The sequence below is a fragment of the Labrus bergylta genome, chromosome 5 (genome assembly GCF_963930695.1).
Source record: "Labrus bergylta chromosome 5, fLabBer1.1, whole genome shotgun sequence".
NCBI classification, from domain to species: Eukaryota; Metazoa; Chordata; class Actinopteri; order Labriformes; family Labridae; genus Labrus; species Labrus bergylta.
In genome coordinates this window covers 20,824,976-20,847,721 of record NC_089199.1, presented here as the reverse complement: position 1 = coordinate 20,847,721, position 22,746 = coordinate 20,824,976, and the positions used below count along the sequence as shown (strand labels likewise).

Genomic DNA, 22,746 nt, shown 5'->3' with positions numbered 1-22,746 from the left:
ATGTGGCAATGCCATGTGTCGTCCTCTGAGTGCCGCTGCTACCGGCTGAACGGCTTCTCCCTGCTGAAGCGCTTCCCTCTCTCGGCAGATGGGGCCTGTGGTAAAGCCCTGGACCAGCCGGTCGGAGAGTGGCTGGAGCACGTGGGGCTGCCGCAGTACGAGAGCAAGTTCCTGCTCAATGGCTTCGACGACCTACGATTCATGGTGAGTCACCTGCAGCACGTCAGCTCAGGGGTCGCTTCCACTTTACATCACCCTGTCTCTGCCTGTGTCAACCTAGTTGCATTTGTCTTTTTCTGTCACTGCTCTCCTCTCTCACCCTCTGCATGTCTCTCAGTGGCTCCACTCACCCCCCCCCCCCCCCCCCCTCTCTCCTTTTTCTCACTCCCCCCTGCACCCTTTCCCTTCCTTCCCCCTTCATAACTCCTCTTTACCTCTGTGCAATGCTCCTCCTGCTCCTGCTAAGATGAATGGCCTCACACTGAATCTCTGTAAGGACTATGGGCTCTCACCAAAGGGAAGACAAATGACAACCAAAACCTATTACCTTTCACTCAGCCTTCCCAATAATGCAATATCATTCACTGTACAATTGAATAGCCAATCTTCTGATTTACTGTCACCTCACTTGACCTCTCTTGACCCAGATAAACCTGCAAAAACTGTCCTCAGTCTAAACAAACTCTAGTTAAATACATTTTTGCATGGTTGATCACCAAATCTCATTAAATCCTCTTCAAATAGTGCTCTGCTCGTGGTGCTTATGAGACTGTCTTGTTAAGACTGCACAGTGTATAATTACACTGCAGCAGCGTGCTCGAATGCTGTATTTATGCACTGAATACTCAAGATTTTTAGATTTTGATGAAACATTTATTTTCTAAATGTATCATTTGAATAGTAAGTAAATTATGGAAAGCTATTTGTCCGCTGTGATGGATTAGAAGACATGATCAGACAGATTAGTGTTTCTGAAAGGCATTGACACATTTTGCATGATGCTTTGCATTTTTAAACGCCTCTGTATGATTACATATTGATAATTTCATTTAACTGCAGCCAAAAGTACGTCCAAAATTTGACTAAAAGCATTATCATGTTTCCTGTAAAAGCGCGTGTGTAAGGGAACTTGATTTTGCATTTAGCTATGATTGTAGAAAACACAATTACGTTTTCAATCCTCAGGTGATGTTACTTTGAAAAACATGGCAGTACACTGTAAATAACTAGACCCAAAGGGCAAATCTGTACATTTTTCAGACCACAGAGCTGCATTAGCACAATAGGCTGTATGTTACATCAGTTTCTCACAGTTGAGCTGAGATAAGTGGGACCAGTAAGCTCAGAGGGAAAGTGGTTGTATTCACAAAGTGTTTCAGTGGAGGACCGCTGCTCTCTGGTCTGTTTTTCTTTCTAGTGAGGTATGAGTTCACACATAATAGTAATTCTATGACCATGTGACACCTCTTACTACAAAACAGGGTCAGAAATGTATTTGAACCTGCACACATACTCCATGCCACAAAAAGTAGAATTATCACAACTGGATTATATTCTGTCAAAAGGTTGCAACTTGACTTGAGCAGTAGTATTTCACATCAGAGAATATAGTCAGATCAAATAATTACAATATGATATGGATGCTGAGAAATCATCATGGCTGGTGTAAGTCTCAAACAAAAAGGCACCAAGACATTGCAGTACCCAAATGCCAAAATATACTGTATGGTATTAAGAGACAGAGTCAACATTACATAGTTTCTCAGACAGAGACAAATAAGAAATATTGTAGCAACACATCACCAAATCCATGGTTCAGATAAAATCATCATTTTTAATCCAGGTTTGGATCAATTTTAAGCAAAACTAGACAAACATAACTTTGCTTTTCACTCCAAGCAACTTAAATTATTTGGCTTCCAATGAAGCTCGTGAAATTCTTCCCCCTTCTCCGTTAGCCATGACCACCCCTCTTGCAACCCGCCCATCCCTGATTGATTTGGATTCCACATGCCTTTTTCACATGAACACACAGCAGCTTTTTTTATGCCTAATCAACCGATCGTTATGCTACTGAAACACAACATAAATCCGTCTTCTCTGTCTTTTTTACTGCACCTCTGCAGGGAACAATTGGCTTTTAAAACTAACAGTGGTACTATTACTCTTTAACACATATTGATTTGTAAATGTATACGTATATACACACTGAAAAGATAACAGGAATGGTATGTAACAAAGGATTCTAGGCTCTTACCAAATCAATGATCATGCATTCATAAAAAATGCAATGCACCTTTACCACAGGAGCACCTGGACCCCAAAGATCCTTCATCATATTAATATTAGAATATTAAAATTATTATTATTGTTATCCTCCTCAATTCTCATCCGGGCTTTTGTATGGCTTTTCTATAATCTCTCTCTATAGTCAGAACTTGAATACTATTGTTTCACAAATGCACTAAATTGAACCCCTAACCAACCAACGTGATCATTAAATTAATAGACAACACTGGTAAACCCAGTGCCATAAATCAGTCCTGCTTAATGACATGCAACATTTCTCTCAATAGCCCAATTTAGCCCAAGGTATCAAATAATTATCAAGCTTATTATTAAAAGTATTGGTGTATGTCATTGTATTGCCTTACACATTATTCAGACAATTGTAAAATAAAAAACAGTGCAACTTTTTTATCTTCTTGTGTTGCAAGATTCTGACATTGGAGATCTCTGGAATATAATTTGAAGAAGACTATGGATCATTAGTCATTCTGATGTTCATTTTCACGCCACAAGTAATGTGTCTTCGGGACTTGATGTATCAGGGAAATAAATCATTAGCTTCACAAGGCAAATTACCCATGGATATTTACAAGGATGTAGAAGATGCAAACAAGGGAAAGGTCAGAGTAGTCAGACAGACATGGTGAATGTTTTATATCTTGCCCTTTCAGAATGTGCTGGACATGTTCAGATGTGATCAATCTCAGTGGACTTGAACATCACTTGAATGCTCTGATCTCCTAACTTGTGTTGAAACGAGGCAAAAAAAAGTTCCCCATCGTGCATTTACATTGCATCTTTTCTGCATTAATATTTCATCAGATCCTGCAGCCTGCTCTCTCTAAAATGTTAGAATGTAGAATTGAACATCCATATTGTTACACATATGACTTTTGGAAAAACTCACAAAATTAGATTTTTTCCCAAACACTTCCTCTGTGGTGCAGAGCAGCAGAGCAATTCTAATTCACTGTTGAATTAACTGAGCGCATTTAGAGAGATGAAGGACTTCTACCATGGCTGCATCTGCAAGTCGTATCATGTTAAATCAAACCACGATAGCTCATAAGCTATGTAAGAACTGAACCATACATTCCCGTTACATGTTTCAAATGCAGCATGAAATAATAAGTTTACAGAGTCTCCCGAGGCATCATCAAACTTCAAACCGTGTTAATAAAAGTGGAGAGTCTATTTTGGGCCTCCCTTACATCAGACCCTGCCTCATTTTGACCTTTATTCTCGCGATCAGTGAGTAATCTCCAGACTGCACCCTGATACAGGCCTGTGAACACTGCTGCATTGTGCTCTGAAACCAATCCAGTAAGAGCAGATTGAGTAAAGACTACAGAACATTTTAACATTCTTGGCCGGGAAGAATCAATCTGCGGCAGCCCAGTGGGGAAAAAACGCTTAGCTCCACATTTTCAGGGTTTCTCCTTGTATCTTTATTCCTGCCTATAAACCAGAATAAGATGACAAAGCAGCTGGAGCGGCAAATATGTACGGCTACATGAAATAGACAAGAATCTGCTTGTCAGGGAAGATTTCAGGAGGTGGAAAAAGATTGTTGTTCGTTGTTCTAAATTAAGAAATTTGTACAAAGTGTAGTGCAATGTTCTGCACTTCTTCTTTGAGAATTTGGTTTGCCTCAACGAAACACAGCCGCACAGAGATCCAGTAGATGCTGCTGCAGCTATGAAGGCTTTGTTCCCTCTGAGTCGCACCAGATCAGATTGATTACTCTTGGCATGCTCAATTCATTTGACTTCATTGTCCTCCCACTCTGCTTGTGTGCATATTCTGCCTGTGTGTTCATGTGTGTAATTTATAAGAATGAGTGTGTTTGCACTGCTATCATTATGCCTAAGTAGTAGTTGCATTGTAGAACAAGTCATGATATTTTGATTGACCTATGTCCTCATGTATGTATGTCAGTACTATATTTCATGTGAAGACTCTGCTGAGTGTGCAGATATGTACATCACTTCACGATTCACAGTATTACGGTATTATTTTCATATATTGTACTGTTGTATGTCCCTATTGTGTATTGTTTCTGTGCCTTCGCTTGTGTGTGTGTGTGAATGTTTGCCTGCATGTGTTTGAGTATGGCTCTGTGTGTGTGTGTGTGTGTGTGTGTGTGTGTGTGTGTGTGTGTGTGCCTGTGCGTGAATGCGTTTACTTGTGTGTGTCTCTTGCGTTTGTGCTCGTGCAGGGAAGTAACGTGATGGAGGACCAGGATCTCAGAGACATGGGGATCACCGACCCAGGACACAGAAAGAAAATCCTTCATGCGGCACGCAGCTTGCCCAAGGTACTTAACATCATAATTTAACCTCGGCACTGAGGAGAAACAGTGACTGACAGGGTCTCAGGAGGAGGTCAACATTTCAGGATGTTTATCAAAATAATGGCAAGCAAAATAAACAGTAAAGGGAAAACAAGGTTTTAGTGGATGTCGGTAAATACAAATGCAGTTTTGTTTACCTGAATAGCAACGACCCAAGAATAAACAGTCCATAATTTACCATTTTTAACCACAGACACTTGGATTTAGAGGCAAAAAACCCCAATATAATTGGAAGGTTTGAACATTAACTTCAAAAGGGGAGAAAAAAAACAAGGAACTCTCCTTTTAAAAAAGTAGAAGTTCTTTACTCAATTGGCTATTTCATTATGAAAATCTTAAAAACATGGACAGGTCCCATCCTGAAGAAGACTGGTATTGCGATTATGTTTGGGTTTCACTTCATTCTTGGGTTTTAGCTTGACTTGTGAAACCATAGAGCATTTTCATTGAATTAACAAATACACAATAAAGGTTATTTTCCTTCCGTTCCAATTCTGATATGTATTATATATAAAGCATAGACGGAAGTTTGCATGCTACATTTTTAAATAATGTATAACGTATGCTGCTTTTCAATAGCATTGGGTTTTCAGGTATTTAATCAAGAACAAAAGTATTTGACTACACAGTTTTGATGTGATGGTGATTTCAGAAAAAACGTTAGGAAAAGCAGATTTATGAACAAAATTTCTAAGCAATTATATAATATTTTCATTCCTACTTCAAGTCCCTTTCTCCGTAGAGAAAGTTACAGTAGCTGCTCTCCTACATTTGTCTTTCCCTTCACTGCAGGTAAAAGCACTGGGCTGTGATGGCAGCACATCTCTTGCCTCGTGGCTAGATGGTCTGGGTCTGCATGAATATCTGCCCAACTTTCTCTCAAGTGGCTACCGCACACTGGAGTGTGTGAAGAACCTGTGGGAGCTGGAGATTGTCAATGTAAGAAGCTGTCTCTTTTATTTTATCCAGGACTATGTTGGATTTTGGCCTCTTCTGGATGATGGAATGAGAATTAAATTGTCTCTAAAGCTCTTAAAAAAACAGGATTGTTCATGGCCTCATGTGTTGAGACATTCAGGACCAGGTGTCACAGAGTGGTCTCACATAGAGTGGTCTTATCAGAGTTATGGATCATGTTGGAGATTAAGAGGTTTTTTTAAAAAACAATCCTGAAATAACAGAGAGATGCTCAATAATGAAAGTGTTTGCATTAAATTACAACAGAAACATCGCTTAGTAATTAGTAGATACTTAGCTGATACAATCTAAATTGAAGAGCAATGTGGTGATCGATGACGGGGGATTACGATTCATTTTAATCTTCTTGGCAATAAAGTAAAATTGTATGCCAATTTTTTAATTATAAAGCAATAATTTCTGGTGGAATAAACTTGTGAAAGGGACGGAGAAATGATGCTGAATTCGGTTGGTTTGTCCGTTAGTGAGTTTGTGTGTGTTCAGACTAAAGCAGTGGTGTCCCCATGGCTTCCTGAGATTCTGAGCCTTTGTAAGATGATAAGAAGGAGAGGAAAGACACTTAAGGCATATGCTATAAAAAGTCTATTTTTTTTACTTATCTGAAATGCCTTATTTGTTGTGGAATGAAACACAATTTACTTCCACTTCATTGCAGAGACCATCAAGTTTCTCCTAAAGTGGTATTAATATATTGATTGATATATTTATTTGGGTAATTTGTCACTACTGATGTTAAAGCCTTTATAAGCTGATTACAATGATGTGCTGACATTATATTTGTTAAAGTTTAAGACTTAAAGCAGTAAAAACTAATAGTGTAGACAAATACATTGTTTATGTTGTGACAGGCTACCAGACAATCCAAACAGGCTCGAACATGGCTGATAACCAGCGTCTGAGAAGTGATTAGCTTCTTTACAGAGATCATATTTTTCCGACTTATCCGCACATTTCCATGTGTGTTTTGTTGCGATAAGTTCAAAGACAGCGGTGGCAAAATGGCAGAGAGCTGCAACAGCTGCTGCAGCAGCAGTAGCCAGACATACAGTATGCAGTGTTAGAGGGATGGTGTCCAGCAGACCGCGACTTAGTACAGAAAGATGGGTGTGAGAGCAGGGCACATTACTTTCAGTGTGCAGAATAGCAGAACTGCCTCTGAGCATCTTGGCAGAACTTGCGCTGCCCATTTCATTTTCCTTCAGCCTCTCTAGCATCTTTCAGCAAATAGTAGGAACCATCAATTTGATCTATGGGCTGGTTTACACTCCCATATAATCCCACGGCTCTTTATTAGTATTTAAATCTTCTCCTATATCACATACCTCATGCATACTGGCCTCAGTGGAATTCTGCACATGAAAATAATGAAAACAGCACCAGAGATCCAGAGGAAAGACCAGTTGCATCTCCGTCCTCTGACTCTCACTGAATAAATAATTGAAGCCCTCAGACAAAGAAGCATATGAGCCTGTTATGGAATATTTTGTACCAGCGACATAATTACAAATGTAACATTAATCACTCGACATCCACCTTCACTGGATGAGCATGAATGTTAATAGCCAATTATGCAAATATACAGTGTTAGGATAATGAGTTTTGACTACATAAAATTAACCTATACTACCTCCTCAGTGGGTTTTAGCCACAGAAGCGGAGAAAGAATTTGTAAAAGGTTTAGAGAGACAGAGATGCTGGGGATAGAGGTGTGACAGGGTGAAATTGCAGCATTAAAATTCCCTTAATTAAAAACATATATCCAAATTGTGACAAATGAAATGGGTCTTTGCAAAACAGTTTTTGAATGGCATGGTTATTTACATATTCTGTCCCATAAATCGTCAAATTCTCCTCTGTTATTTAAGCACTGTGTAAAAAAAAAAAAAAAAATGGGTCGTGAATTATAGAGCGTCCTGGGAAGGAGACAGTGCTGTACTTTAAGCTTACGGCAAAACAGATTGAGGCTGAATTATTGACGAGAGTCATTTCTGTTTGCTAGTGGAAGCCTGCCAGAGAGGGGTTCATGCCACCAACTGTGTGTCAGTGTATTTTAGATATATCTCTATTAGCTTAGTCCACAGTAGATAGATGATGTGTGTGTTTGAGATATTTATGAGAAGCTTGCCTTATATGTGCCCTGAACTTCCCTCTCTAGGTTATTAAGGTTGGTCCCCTGGGCCACAGAAAGAGGATCATTGCTTCTTTAGCAGAGAGACCGTATGAAGAGGCTCCTTCTAAGTCCCGTCGTTTGTCTCCAATCTTGGTAAGACTGGTGATATAGAACCTGATACTCATTTGCATTGTGATGAAGTCTTTATTGTTGTGCTTTAATAGCCATTTTATCAAGGTGGCATTTTTCCTGACATCACGCTCAAGGAAGGAAGGAAGCTCAATTACTGATATCAAAAGTGTATTAAAAGATTGCTGTTTCAGGTTGCCAATCCTACTGGTATGGAATCCACAAAATCAGCACCATTTTTCACAGCTTCACGATTATACAGAAATTAAAAAGACAATGAACAGTGATAATCCAAAGGGATATTTGGCCTGAAAAAACCCATTACCAACTGTCACTCAAAAAGCTAACCTCAGCATTATACCCAAAGTGATCATGACGAAAATTTGTCAGAATCTTTCTGTTTTTGGGACTTGCAATCAGGAACACAGAGATTCAAAATGATAAATAAGTATTTGAGCCTCCTACCCTGAGCCTCATGGTAGAGGAAAATGAATGCATGTATTGTGGCATTGACTTGATCTTGACCCTTCCTTGAAGCTAGAAAAAAAGAGAGTGCAGTTGAAAACAATGTTTTAAAGCTCCTAGTCACACAAGTGTGTAAATCAGACATCAGCATTGTTAGATCTACAATTTAGGGTGCGGAAACATGATGTTAATGCTAATTAAGTTAACAGATGGGTATTCTCAATATGGCCAATTAAAAGTGGTAGGTCTGCTCAACTCTCCAATATAACCCAAATTTAGTGATCACTAAAAAAGCTAAAAAAAGGGTTCACATATGTTGTTCTAGTGCTCAGTATTTAAATAGAGATCAGTGATTACACCCTGTTATCTTTCTTTTTGAACCACAATCCAAACAGAGCTTCAGATAGAAGGTAAACAACGTTTCATGAGAAGCTTTATTTCCATGCCAACATCATTTTGTGAGAAAATGGATCCTTTTTTTTAGCAACCGATGTCTAATTTTGGAAAGAGATTCTTCAATATCATTATGTTCACAACAGTTAAATACTCAGGGCTGATTTCCCAGGCAGATTATACTGGCCTGAAAAGAACTGAGTATCTCCTTGGAAGAGGCTCTTTTGTTGAGGATTAGTCTTGGCTGTAGATCAGGGAAAAAAGCCGTGTAGACAGTGCTGTCAAACCATTAATTTGTGCTGTTTGTGTGTTTGTTTGTATGTGGCAGTTTCATGACCTCCTGTCCCAGACCACATCCCCCCTCAGTCAGATGGACCCCTACACCAGTCGCTCCATGGACATGCTCCTGCCCTTGACTGAGACGGACCGGAGGCGGAGAGGAGTCGACCAAGACTGTAGTGTTTCTCTGCGCTCATATTGCGAGAGGCCGCGCTCTGTAGTGAGTCCTTCCTCTTTTATCTTCTTCTGGGAAAACACCAAAGAACAGACTTTCAGTGAACGACTGGCTGAATAATAGAGGAGGAGGCTGTACACAGCCGGATGTGTCAGGCTGTCTTGTCACATGCTGTTGGAGTTGTAGTCACATTTTTCTGACGCAGTGGGCTAACCCAGAGAACCACAGCCACATCAGACTGTAACCAATAAAGACCTTAAAGGAGTATTAAAGGTTTTCCATAAGATACAAGACAGCAATATGATATGGCTTCAAAATGCTTCACTTCAAACATTATGATTTCAAGGATAAAATAATGCTCGAATTTGAATATGCTCATTGGGAAATGGCTGCTTTTGTGTGCATTTACATTATGAGTCACCACGAGTAAAAAGCTAAAATGAAACAAAGAAACAATTTTGTCTAGTAGCTGGTATAATAGATTGTAGATGTGATGATAAAGACTTTAAGAGTTTGGAAATTTGGTTTGGTAGCTTGGGAGTGCTTGAATTTTTCTTTTTAGGCTGTACAAACTCTGTGTTAGAGATTCACATGCTGACACTGTGATAGCTTTCGTAACTCATTAATATACCTGGGTGGAACTTACCCATTCAGTATATATATTTGTGGTCAGTGCGTCACTTCCCCTCCTTTTGTATGAATTCTGCCAAAATACTCCCATGACGGGCATTGAGCTATTGTGCTGGATTATGTCATTTGGAGCCAAGACATATACAGAAGGGATCTGGCTGGTGGAGCCACAGTATAGATGTCCTGCCCCTTAACCAAAGCCCATATTTGACTTACGTATAACGGGGCAAAGATCCCGCAGGTTGGTACAGAATGCAGCAGAACAGAGTCTGTTCTTTCACTGTTCCCAGATTCAATCATTTGTGTTAATCTTCATTACGTTAACTCTTGCCTTTCTTGGTCTACTGTGTTTATTTGGTGAAGAAAGTTTCGGGAGCTGCATTTGTAAACAGAGCTGGTATTCTTGACGTCACATCCACTCTTTTTAGCACAAAAAAAACCAAAACAAATTAAACTGGTGATGAAGAAGGTACAAAAAGCAAACTCATTCGGGAAAAGAGAAGCTTTGTAAGAGAATTGTCTCAAATCAGCTCTGTGATTGAAGAAATATTCAGTTACTCTGTGCTTCCCTGAAGTTCTTTGATTCCTATTGAAGAATAAAAACCAAGAATAACCCAGTGATCAAATTCGACCAACTGCTTAAGGTCAGTTTACGACACATTCAAAGTCAAGATGGCAGCCCTAGTTTTTCTGACTCACAGACGCCGACGAGAAAACACATGGGAGCATCCACAGATCAGGGAAATGTTGCCTGATTGCACTCACAGGGATCCATTAAGTTTAAAATCAATACTCATCATTTCCCCCAAATGCTTAGTGGATTATTTCCAATGGTATATTTTACTCTGACAAGTGATTTATGAGAGAGCCAAGCAAAGCCCACTTTGACCAAAAGGCCCAAACCTTGTCATGAATATTCATGAGCAAACCAGCAGATCATAAAGGACTTCTAGAGAAACGCTGACCAAGCAGACTTCAGCTGCTTTTACACTAATGTGCAACAGTCAGATGTTGTACCTCACTACCTTGACTGAGATGCAACTGTACATGGAGTCATTGTCTCTACAAACGTTCAGTTCCAGTAATGATTATAATAATAGTCCTTTATACAGACTCAGCTTTGTATATGTGTGAAAAAATAGATGAGAGGTTAAAACTGCGAGGACTGCCATTTCCGTAAGCTTTTTTTCCAAGTAAAACATGTTGGTAATGTTTCCTCTTCCTGGTGCGTTCACTGTACAGGACAGACAGAGTGAACGACATAAAGACTCTCGTTTAAACCTCCGGCCGCCGAGCCAGTCTGCTACCTACGCCACCGTATCCGCCTGGCATCACCAGCCTGAGAAACTCATCCTGGAATCCTGCGGATACGAGGCAACTGTAAGTCATTTTTGTTGTCTGTTTTTTTTAGCAAGGACACAGACCTGCAATTTTTTATACCATATTCCTGCTTTTTGTCTAAAAACTGAACTGAAGTGTTTCCATCTTGTGCTCTTTAGTCAGTTTGAAGCATGTCAGCAACATAGGCTGTATATGAAGTTGTGGATGTAATCTCTAGTTCAACTGAAGCCAAATGCAAAAGTGACTTAAACCTGCATTCTTTCTTGTGGCCAGCAGGAGAAGACTGCACTGGTTGTCCCATGTATGAAGCCCATTTGAAAAATGGAACATTTTAAGATTCCCAATTACTAGTTTTAAGTGTTATTAAATACAGCATGATTCTTATTTAGTTAATTATGGTCCGATTTATTGATGATAAATAAGGGTATCCTTAAAGGGATACTTCACCCGTTGAAACATGAATCTGTATTGACATTGGGTCATATGTAGAAATGTGAAATCAATTTTGAAGTTGGTGCCTTCTTGGCTGAGAAAAGGCAGAAAGTGTCTTTTTTGACTCGTGGATGAGAGACACCAAATCCCAGAATGCACAGCACCGCAGGACACTTCCACTAAGGTCAGGTTTACAGACATGTTTACTTCAACACATAAGGCCGTTTCCTCAACTGATTCCGGGATTTCTTCCAGAAGGAATTAGCATCTTGGAAATTCCTGGCAAAAAACAGGTTCTATGTCTGTGTCCATAGGCAAACAGTGAGAGCACCGACACTACCAGTCCGCCCCAGCTCGAGCCGCCCTGGGCTCCTCGTCCTCACCGCCCCCGACAGGCAGGCATTATGTCTCGGTTGCTGAGCTGGCACCGGCGGCAGACAGCAGTATAGCAATATAGCCGTAAAACGGCAGCCAGCGGCCGAAGCTCCCAAAACAGACCGGCCTGTCGCAGCAGCCGTCTCACCGCTATATTTATATTTTTTTGGCATTATCAGCTTTCTCCATAGCGCCTGTTAGCATAGCTTCTAAGAAATATGGCGGATGTTAAGTTTCGATTCTGGGAGTGAGTTCCCACCCACTGATCTGTGATAGGTCTGTAGCTTCAGTGGTCGAAAATATGAGGAACTAGCGTTGTAGTTTCACCCTGCTAACCGCAACAGCTTCGAGTGATGCAAAAATCGTCATTTTGTGTCACTGGAAGCTCCTTATCAGATTTAGAAATACAAAGATTTCCCATCTCAGGGGAAAATGAGGGCGGGATGCACAACCATTAAAAAATACTACCAGGTTTCTAATGATACAAAGCTTAATGCAAATGGGTGAAGTATCCCTTTAAGGGCATGGCCTCCTGTGAGTGAAATTTCACTCTCTCGTTGGAATGTCTGAGTTAGTATAGAAACATAACGATGCATATACACCCAAATATGGTACTTCTACTTCCCAAAAAACAAGATGGCAGCTACCAAATGCTAAACTTTAAGCTACACTCACTTCTTCATACATTCTGTGGTCAGAACCCATGTTGGAATAGTATTAAACCAACCTTGTTGTGTTTTGATTTGTTCTTTTAGTACCTAGGATCAATGATAATCAGGGATCTTCGAGGTATTGAATCCACACAAGATGCCTGTGCCAAAATTAGGGTAAGTAAAACTGAAATGCTTTAACAATTCCCTTCACTTCAAAGAACAAAAGCTTAAGTGTTTTATCAAATTGAGTAAATTCCAGCAAATAAACTATAAAAATGTCAGACATGAGAAGAAAAAACAAAACTGACTTTCACTGTTCCCATTCTGTGCACGTCGTAGTTCATAAATATTACTGTTTATAGTGCTAGAACCATTGTGTTTTGTTTTACCGTGTACACTAACCACTCACTCCTTATTGCAGAAATCAAAGGATTCCAGAAAGGGTCCAGTAGTCATACTATCCATTACCTATAGAGGGGTCAAGTTCATTGATGCAGCCACAAAGGTAATGGGAAAGAATGTTTGTGTGTCTCAGTGTGTATTGATTTGTTAATCACAAACATTTCAGCGAACTCTCTCAGCCCCCATTAGGACCTGATTTCCAGGTAGTACTCACTCCCCTCCTCTTTCCATTAGACCATAGTTGCGGAGCACGAGATCAGGAACATCTCATGTGCCGCTCAGGACCCAGATGACCTCTGCACTTTTGCTTATATTACCAAGGATCTGAAGAGTGGCCACCACTTCTGCCATGTCTTCAGCACTGTGGAAGTGGTGAGTAGTACAGCTCTCTCTGGAGAAAGGGAGACAAATATTAACAATCCCTGTCTACTCAAAACACAAGCATTAAGACTCACTTTCATCTGGAAAAACATTAGATTCCTCACGATCCATTGAGAAAATTACTCAGTCTTCATATAATATTTGAGATGTATGACGGAAATTCATCAATTACTAGTCTTGAACATTTTCTTTTGTGTGATGTCGGGTATCCCGCTGTTAAAACAACATGAAGCATCCTGCAGACATTATCTCCTTGATTGGCTCATCGAATTACTTGATTGAGGTTTTGCTCCTGCTATGCATGGCATTTTGGCATTTCCATTTACAGGCATAGAAAATTATATCATTTGTGTCTGAGCTTCTGTAAAGGTCAATGGCAATCTTTTATCTTTGGCAGATGAACCACCGTCAAGTGTCTGTTAACTGCAGGGATTTTTTTTTTTTAAGTTTAACGAGGCCGCAACACAATTTTCTGCCTTCTTTATTTTAATTTAACGCAACTGCTCCATGTGCACAGTGTATTGTTTAATAGCTCTGGCTTTTCCCTAACACTCCGTGGGATATTCAAGCAAGAGCCCAACATATAATTACACAAAGTCACTATCCTGACAACGTGAGGAGCAGCACTTTTGTATGCAAAACAATATTGTTTTGTGGGATCTACAAATAATTGTTAAAGATTTTGTAAAACCCAATTAAATAACAGTGACGGAGTCTGAAGTCATACAAATTATATTAACTTTTGAATGTATTATCCCAAGCTTCTTGGCTAAAAAGTACAAAAAACAAAATGTTTAGTCAGGTTTGTAAAAAAATGGCTTATCTTCGACAAACGCTGTGAAGAAGTTGTTTGTGTAAACACCAGCTGACATTGCAAATTATTGTCTTGTATCACTGAGTCAATACTAAAAATTATACTGATTCAACACTTTATTTTTTTATTCACACAGACACAGACCTACGAGATCATCCTCACACTGGGGCAGGCATTTGAAGTGGCCTATCAGATGGCAATGCAGACCAGGGCGAGACAATATGTCCCTCCTACGTCTCTGAGCCCAGAGGTCATAGAAACCAAAACCAGCCGTCCTGTTTCTCAGTCCTGGAATAGTATGCGGAGATCAGCAGTGAGTACCACCTTCACAACCTCTTTACAAATACCTGTTGAATGTGTTTTCTGTGTGTGTTCCTGTGTTTGCGTGTGTTGAATTTGCTCCACTTTTCTAAGGGACAGAGGTAAAGTAGAAAAGTAATCGTGATTCAGAAAAGGTTCACCGACCTCGTGACTGACTTTCCCCCCTCCTGAAACCCCAAAAGACCTCCTAGAAAGTGAGATTTGCTGTGTATGTGGCTGGAAGTGATGAGTCATTACTTTGCTAACAATTTCATCACGCCCACCCCTCAAATCTGAGTCACTCAGATCAGGGGGAGATTTCTTTTTTTGTGCATATGTGAAACATGATGAATGAGGATTTTTATTTGTTGCCCACAGGCAGGTTTATGATTTCCTCCGGGACGTTCCTGAGGGCTCAGGCCTGTTGGTTAGACCGATCCACTGCTACCTCACTATTGATTAAGTGTGTTGCCTAAATGTCGACGTATACTCTGAGCCACGCAGTGATGCATTGACCTCTCAGGCTGCATATAATGAGCACTCTGTGATCACTGTCACCTAAGAGAGCTGCACAGCCAGAAGCACGCACACTGTTAGACCACATGCTTCTCCAGAGACAAATCACTTTGTTTTACTACCTGCCTGTGAGGATAATATATGGAGTAATCACAGAGCTGCGTAATGAGTCTGGCTGGTTGTTTAAGTTTTAAATGAGATGGGGGGGGGACTTCTATCTCCTGCAATTTGTTTTAATGTGTTTTATGGCTGTGTGAATGCTAAAAAAAAATAGCAGTTTGAAAAGAAAATGTTTTAGCCGTAAAGTTTTTTGTCATTTGACCGACCATTTAGCTCCCACCCCGTGAGTTACTGCTGCTACAGCTGTGTAGTTTGCAAGGCACAATCAATTAAATTAACAATATTTTTTTATAACAATCGGTCCTTGCTTTCAAACAGAAGTGCACAATGACAGGCTTCAGTCGAAATGAGTCTTGCTGTAAAAACGAGTGTTGCTGGCAGAATTTATCGGCTGAAGCTAGTTGGGCTGTAAGGATTATGTTAGATCAGGGAGTGTGTTGAACAAGCTAGCTCCTGCTGGAGAAAGACAGTTGTACTGTATTGCAAAGTAAAGCTAAGACTTTTTACACATGCACTACAACAACAACAACACAAAAGCTAGCCGTGAAATCTTTCTGAGTTGTCTTGTTCCATTTGCAACTCACAGCTAGAGACTCTCCCTGTCAGATGGCGGGGGGGGGGGGGGGGGTCTCAGGCAGGACATGATGTTAAAAGGGCGATGCAGAAGCGGCGGACAAGACAACAAAGTCCGATGCTATTTTTGCCTTTCTATCACTGCTGTGTTTACATATATATTACACTGCTGAACATATTCACAGTATCAACGAGTAAGTGTACAGTACATGGAGCAGGAAAGAGTATTGCTGCTTCACTACATGCACTATGACAGCACTGGTTGCATTGCCTCCACCTGCATGCTGGCAGTGGATTTTCTTACATGTCTCCTGCTGCATTTACACATTGGTTGACCCCAACTTCACACAAACATTTTACTAGGATGCTGACCGGAAGAATTCCAGGTAAATCTGGACTTTTTTTGTATGAAAACACCACTAGTTAGTCCTGGTATTTAAATCATGATCGGGACTCATGTAAGCTCAAAGTGTTTGTATAACCTGGTTTGGCTGCTTATTTTTACACACCTATTTTGAAATGATGCTTTCATTTGTAGAAATGAAAGTTGGTGTAACAGGACCTTACTCTGTGAGGAGCAACATGCTCATACATTTCAGCTTCGGTTGCTGAAGTGTTCGTTTCTGTCAAAAGAAAGATGGGGCTGCTGAAGTTAACTTTCACTGAGTAGTATCTATTTTAGTCTTGCTTCCACACTGTGGGAAACTATGTGTATGTGAACCAGGCTTTTCAAAAAAAAAATCCTGCAACCATATAAAGCTGTTACATAATGATGTGCTTCTTTGCCTCCGCAGTAACACTGCGTGGCTACAGTAGTAACCTAGTTAGCGGAGCATGCAATGTAAGCAGCTCACGTTACAGAAGATGAACACTGAAAATATAACTCCTCACTATTTATTTGTTTGTTTGTCGGAAGGCTAAAAAAAGACACTACACTCCCAGAATCTTAAATCCTTACAAGAGCCTCAGCACACCGCTTCAACATGTGTACAAATCCAAACCTTGACAGACCTGCCGTGCCTAGTTACGGTTGCTAAGCTGTGATTGGACAGGCACTCTTTAGGGGAGGGTTGTAGCGAATGTCAATTACAAGAACACAAGAAGTAGCAGAATAATTTTCTTGATTAATTTGCCTTCTTCAGCTCCAGACAGGTGACAACAGCTCCTACTGCCGCTATTTAATAATCTGTTTGGTGCGTTTTAATGCTCTGTCCCTCTATTCTCTCATTTTTTTTTAACATGTCTTTGTTCTTGTCTTCTTGGTCCTCCTGCTTCCCAGGGTGCCCCTCTGCTCGAATGCCGCTGCTGTCACTGTCACACGTGTACTACCCACCGTCCTTCCTTCCTCCCGTTGCACTCTGTTAGCCCTGGAGTCCAGGTCCTTCTCTTTCCTTTCCTCTATTAAACCTGTAATCACCACACATCAGCTTACACAATTATCCCTCCTCTTCTTTCTTTTCTTTCTGTTTTCGGTTGTTGTTGATCGGGTGCTGCGATGCACTTTGTCTCCTTGTCATACGGATATTTATATATCAGGCATAAATGTTCTTCTCATCCCTTTACTTTCCCATCTCTCATCTTCATTGCACATTTTAGAATTTAGTTCATTTCTGTGGTTAAATACATTCAGGAAGAAAAGGGCTTCTTGATGTGATTTGCTTCCTCTATATTTACGCTTCTCTGAGGACTGTTGGCTTAATTGTGCCAGGGAGGGTTCGTAAACAAGATGGTTGAAGTTGTCTGTTGGATGGTTTTAAGCTCCCGCTCTTATTCTTTGTGTTACTATCTTTTTGAGCTGAAGATGTCATCCATTCGCAGGGAATTAAAAATATATTAAAATGCCTTATCTTGAGAGGGTTTTTTTAGCCATTTAAAATTCATTTTTAGCTCGCAGTAAATTTATCAGTGTGTGTGTTTTGACTGCTTATATAATGAAAACAGCCCCCATGTTTGTAGGAGCCACTGTTGTAGAGCAGACATTGCTTTTGAACAACTAATCAGGGCTTTTTTTTTTTTTTTTTTTTTACTCCCAGAGGGTTGTGGCTTTGGTTTACTGCTGCGTCTAACACAGAGTATTTTCTGTCAGACATCATCCATGTTGTGGATTGAGCCCTGAGTGTCTGTGATTATAACATGATCACTGGACTGTACCTCTAATCCACATGCACGTGTGTGAGCTGAGGACTTGTCAGTGTGACGCAATGGCCTCGGCTGCTGCCCGTCTCACACCCTCCTCTCGTCCCTCCTCCCTCCCTCCCCTCCGGCAGATTGACCCCCTGGAGATGGACCCAGACATGCAGTCCCTGGGCAGCACCACCTGGCTCTTGGACCACCGGGACTCCAACAGGCGCCCCGTCAGCACCAAGTACGAGACCACCATATTCTGAGGCGGGATCCCCACAGCCGCCCCTCTGCACCCCCTCGTGCTTCCCTCTCTCCCCCCTGCATCCGGTTCTTGATTTATCTCACACACACACAGACACTCAAACATAAACATGCGAGCCCCGTGCCTTTTCACTGTGATGGTATAGCATCCCTCAGGGCTGCCCACTCCTGCAACCTCCTTTGCCCTGCCCAGCGACCCACACAAACCTCTCTACCCGTCATGACAAACACTCCTGCGCCCCCCCCCCCCCCCATTCCTCCCCACCTGGCAGCCTCCCTCGCCTGTTGCTGCTACAGCCCATGCCGGAGCCCTGGACCGGATGATCCTGGACCGATGTCATTTTACAGTGGCCCTGCTCTCTCAACCAAACTGCCTCTTCCTCCTCATCCTCCTCCTCCTGACAACTTGCATCTGCCTCCAAATCCCAGATAGATCCCAGAGGTTGCATCTTTATTATTCTTTTCTCTTTCAGGCCTTTAAAAAACATTGATTCTTCACAGGCAAAACGAGCATGCTCATTTTTATTTTGCTCTCTATGTAGACTTCGGATTGGCTTTAAGTCGCAACAAATTTATATTTCAGGAAGGTTGAGGTTGCACTTTCAAGAATACAGAAGAGTTGCACAGTTTCATATAATATCTAAGGTATTACAGTTTGTGTAACTGTTAAAAGAAAAGTTTAAAAAATGTACGCTTAATGATCGTCTTGATCAGAACTCTATCAGAATATATCTATATCACCCTCTCTTCTGAACTGTTAGATTTATTATTTTATTTGTCTTGGGACCATGTAAAAAAAAGTTCATCCCGACAAATTTGAGAACTATACAAGCTATAAAGCTACGATCTAATCTCCTTTACAAGAAGCTATTGCCAGCTGCCAGCTAATTTAGCTTAGCTTAAAGACTGCAAATAAGCGAGGAACAGCTAGCCTGGCTGTGAAAAAAAGCAACAAAAGATAAGAACCAGCATTGAAATAACACAAACACTAAATCTTGTAACCCCTATGTGTACAAAAATGACAAATTGGTGCTTTGAGAAGTGCTACATGCTGAACTAGTTCCTTTTCCTGAGTGAGACTGCAACCCCCTTATAGCTCCCAGAAGTCCCTCCTATGTTATTCTTCTTTCAGATTATTGAATTATTTTATATTAGTATTTTATTCAAGGAAAATGATCTTTATTTAGAAATCCAAACTGGTTTGACGTAATTACTGGGAGTCTGCAAGAAATAGTCCAGCACGTTCCCCCCCCACCCAAAACGTTACACAACATTTTCACTTTTTACTCTTTATTTTCTGCAAGGATCAAACCATGCAGAATCAGCATGTGAATTAGTGAGCAGTACAGTTGATTTTTCTAACCCTGACATCGTGCAAATCGAGCTGCTTCCCCGTTATCAGTCTTTATTTTAGGCTCAGTTTGCCGGCTCCTGGTGGGAGCTTCAATTATTAGACACAAGCATTTGAGGGATATTAACAGTACTCCAGTGAATCTTTAACTTTTCTTTGAACAGACACTTCAGATACAAAGTCTTTAAAACAGAAGAATGATTATTTTTAGTTTTCTTTTTCAATATCATTTCTTTTTTTTTAATTTAATGAATTATTTGATTGTTTGGTTGTTTTGCCTCAAGACAGTTATATATTTATTTTTTTCTTTCTCCATCTTTTAGCCTGTCCTGTCTTACCAGGCATCTACCACTGTGAGGCACTATGAGGAGGCTGCTTTGCTAGCATGGGATGCAAGACGGACAATTAATCAATGAAAGATAAAAAAAACAGCAACATGCAGCAAAACAACCTGTTTTTTTTTTCTACTCATTTGTACAGTAGTCATATTACAACCCGATGGATCGATCATGAATCCATCACTGATGTCTGAACTCATATGGACCAAGAACTGAACCCGTGTACACACACAGGAGGACAACTTTACCACACTTTACCGAGGACGACAGCCTTACTTTATTTCGGGTTATCTATAATCAACTTAAGCCCCAAATCTTCCTGAATATCACACCCACCACAACCCAACAACTGCACGCCAACCCCTTGCTTCTAGAAGAAGAAAAAAAAAAAAAAGACGACACTGCTGATTTCCTGGTGTTTTTCAATGACTGTGACCCGCTGCGTTGGGACGGTGATCTAATGATGGTACAGTTCTGTCCAGATGAGAGCCTTTGCCCTGGCCTTGTACTGCCCGTTCTGCAGTCTCTCAGCATTCATGGTAGCAATGAGAGACTGCAGATAATCACAGCATCTTCTTCTTGTCAATTAAAAAAAAGAAATCACTGTGTTAAAACATGGCACTATCCCTTTTAATATCTTTTCTTCTTTTCTTTTCTTACCGTGCAAACGGTGCGTTTTGTGATGCTTCTTGATAGACCAGGTCTGACTGAGATACTTGGGGGGGAGAAGAGTGAATAAAAGGGGACCGTAAAGTATCCGGATATTGAGGCAAAAAAACAAAAAAACATGATACAACCCAAAAGACATAGATAACACAAGCGTATTGAGTGAACCGACATAGGTTGCACATTTCACAATTTTGTAATCCAAACAAAAAACATCCTCCAGTCTGCACGATTTCATTTGACTCGACGACTGTATTAATGAGCCTCGAGCACAATTTGCCGCATGTCGCCCAACATAGCATCTTATTATCATGATTACATGGGTAGGTATCCATGCTGTTTCACACCAATTTAAAAATTCGGTTCAGTTCATGCAAAAGTATGTCACTTGAGGACAAACGGCAGTGAAAAGGTTTTAACGCCACCACATTAAAAAGGAGCCAAATCCAAGTGCTGCTCTGGTGTCATGTTAATGAGAATAGATTTGTTATGCCGAGAACAACCCCCCCCCCCCTTTAAAAAATATAATTCCTCACTGCACTGTGACTCAAAAATGCTCGTTGTGGAGTCGACACGAATCTGTGGGTTCTCCCCCGTGTGCACTACCTGCTGTGCGTGCTGTATGCCTTGTTCCTTGTCTGTCCTCATGGGAGTTTGGACTGTTAACATCACTGTCCGCTGTCCTTGTTTTTTCATGTGTGCTGCAGGAGAAGGGAGGCATTGAGCTCCTGTGTGGCTGCAGACTGACTGTTAAAAAGATGTAGCTGGTCTGTGTGTGGTACCGTGGCTGTGTCTTTGCCACCTTGTTCTGACTGTTAACTGTTAGCTTCCACTGATGATGCATGATGGCAGTGTTTCTTTGTGTTTTGTACCCTTTGATGCACTCGGCCTGAGCAGTCTTTGTATGTACCGTAGCAGTGTCTCGTCTCTCTTCACTCATCTGCCATTTGCTTTTTATGTTCCCTCACCAAAAAAAAAATACAGCGTTTCATCCTCATCCCTTCCATGTCTCCATTTGCCTTTCATTCCTCCAACATTTTGTCACGTATGTTCTTCCATTTTGTGTGTCACCAAGACAACCTGCTCTAGTATGGATGCATAATGTAAAAGCATTACACTTTAATGAGCAGCAGCTATTTAAAGCAAGTTTTGGTGGCATGATATGGCTGTGCATGTACCGGTCTTTTTTAACATTGGTGTTTTCCTTGTGTAGCTCACCCCAGCGTTCAAGTTTCCGGATACCAAGCTGTGAGTTGAAGGGGAGCAGCCGATGCGAAGTGTGTTTAGCGTGTGTTCAGTTAGCGGGCAGAGCAGTGGAAAAGAGAATAAAAGGGAGAGGAAAATGAGAGGTAAGCCTTATGCAACATGCAGGGCCAAAACCAGCGCTACTATGACATTTTAGATCTCACTCTGTATATCCCCTTTGGTCCTCCACTGCCCCCTGATACGACTCCAAACACACAGACAAACGGTAAACCTGTTGTCTGGCTAAGCAGGACCTGTGTATCACTCCTGTCTTTAGAGAGGCCAGTCGGAAAGGCTCAGTCTATTTCCTGGCCTCTTAAGTGACTTTCTGATCTTGTCATGTAGGTACTGTAATGTTTAGAGCACTGTAGACCATTTATGATATAGACCATTACTGAGCATTTCTATTGATTCAGGTCTATTGGAGATAGAAACTGGGAATTATTAAGGGAAATGAAATGTCGAGGGGGAAAAAAAAAAAAGAAACTGTACCAGCATACAATGCTCTGCCCATGTTTGTGGACAGAGTGTGGTTTGTCAAAGAAAATGTGATACTGTTTCAAATTTCAAAGCAATATTATATTAATGAAATTAAATAATACAATGACAAAAGAATCCCCTCTCCAGTCTGTTGTCAACTTTGAGTTTGTTTTTTTTTTATCATCGAGTAAACAAACACAGAGAGAAACTTTACACCAGCTGTTCAGATTTTAAAGTGACAAATTCAACACCAGGCTAATTACTGTACAATTACACGTTCAGTGTTTTCCCTGCTATGGAGATTAGTGGGTGGTTCAACTTCTAATCTCAACAAACGCCCTGGTTTGTGATTATCGTGTTCTATTAAATTCAAGTCACAGAGCTAAGCATCCCATTTTCTTAAGTGCCTGCTGATCACAATCCTATAAAAGTCCTCTGTCATTTTGATGCTAAATACTTGGTGTGCTGCATGATTAAAAAAAGATTTACAGCTCATTTCCCGAGATCTGACTCCTCCGAACAAATCCCAACATGAAGCAGGAATCCACATAATCTGTGCTTGAATTGCAAAAC

At 40.8% G+C, this 22,746-nt stretch overlaps 1 protein-coding gene across 10 annotated transcripts in view; it reads left to right on the top strand.

The window, feature by feature from the left end:
- The window catches only part of anks1ab (ankyrin repeat and sterile alpha motif domain containing 1Ab), a 45,266-nt gene extending 22,958 nt beyond the window's left edge, over positions 1 to 22,308 (top strand). For 3 of the 10 annotated variants that reach the window (XM_065955115.1, XM_065955114.1, XM_065955121.1), the window contains 12 exons: positions 89 to 204; positions 4,508 to 4,606; positions 5,435 to 5,581; positions 7,776 to 7,883; positions 9,046 to 9,216; positions 11,044 to 11,181; positions 12,705 to 12,776; positions 13,024 to 13,107; positions 13,239 to 13,376; positions 14,336 to 14,514; positions 16,973 to 17,086; positions 17,976 to 22,308. In XM_065955115.1, coding sequence (XP_065811187.1) covers positions 89 to 204; positions 4,508 to 4,606; positions 5,435 to 5,581; positions 7,776 to 7,883; positions 9,046 to 9,216; positions 11,044 to 11,181; positions 12,705 to 12,776; positions 13,024 to 13,107; positions 13,239 to 13,376; positions 14,336 to 14,514; positions 16,973 to 17,086; positions 17,976 to 18,201 — 1,592 coding nt within the window. In that variant the 3' untranslated portion in view covers positions 18,202 to 22,308. The remainder of the gene's footprint in view (positions 1 to 88; positions 205 to 4,507; positions 4,607 to 5,434; positions 5,582 to 7,775; positions 7,884 to 9,045; positions 9,217 to 11,043; positions 11,182 to 12,704; positions 12,777 to 13,023; positions 13,108 to 13,238; positions 13,377 to 14,335; positions 14,515 to 16,972; positions 17,087 to 17,975) is intronic. The other 7 variants (XR_010666435.1, XM_065955116.1, XM_065955119.1 and 4 more) reach the window with 7 other exon arrangements.
- Positions 22,309 to 22,746: the final 438 nt, after the last annotated feature.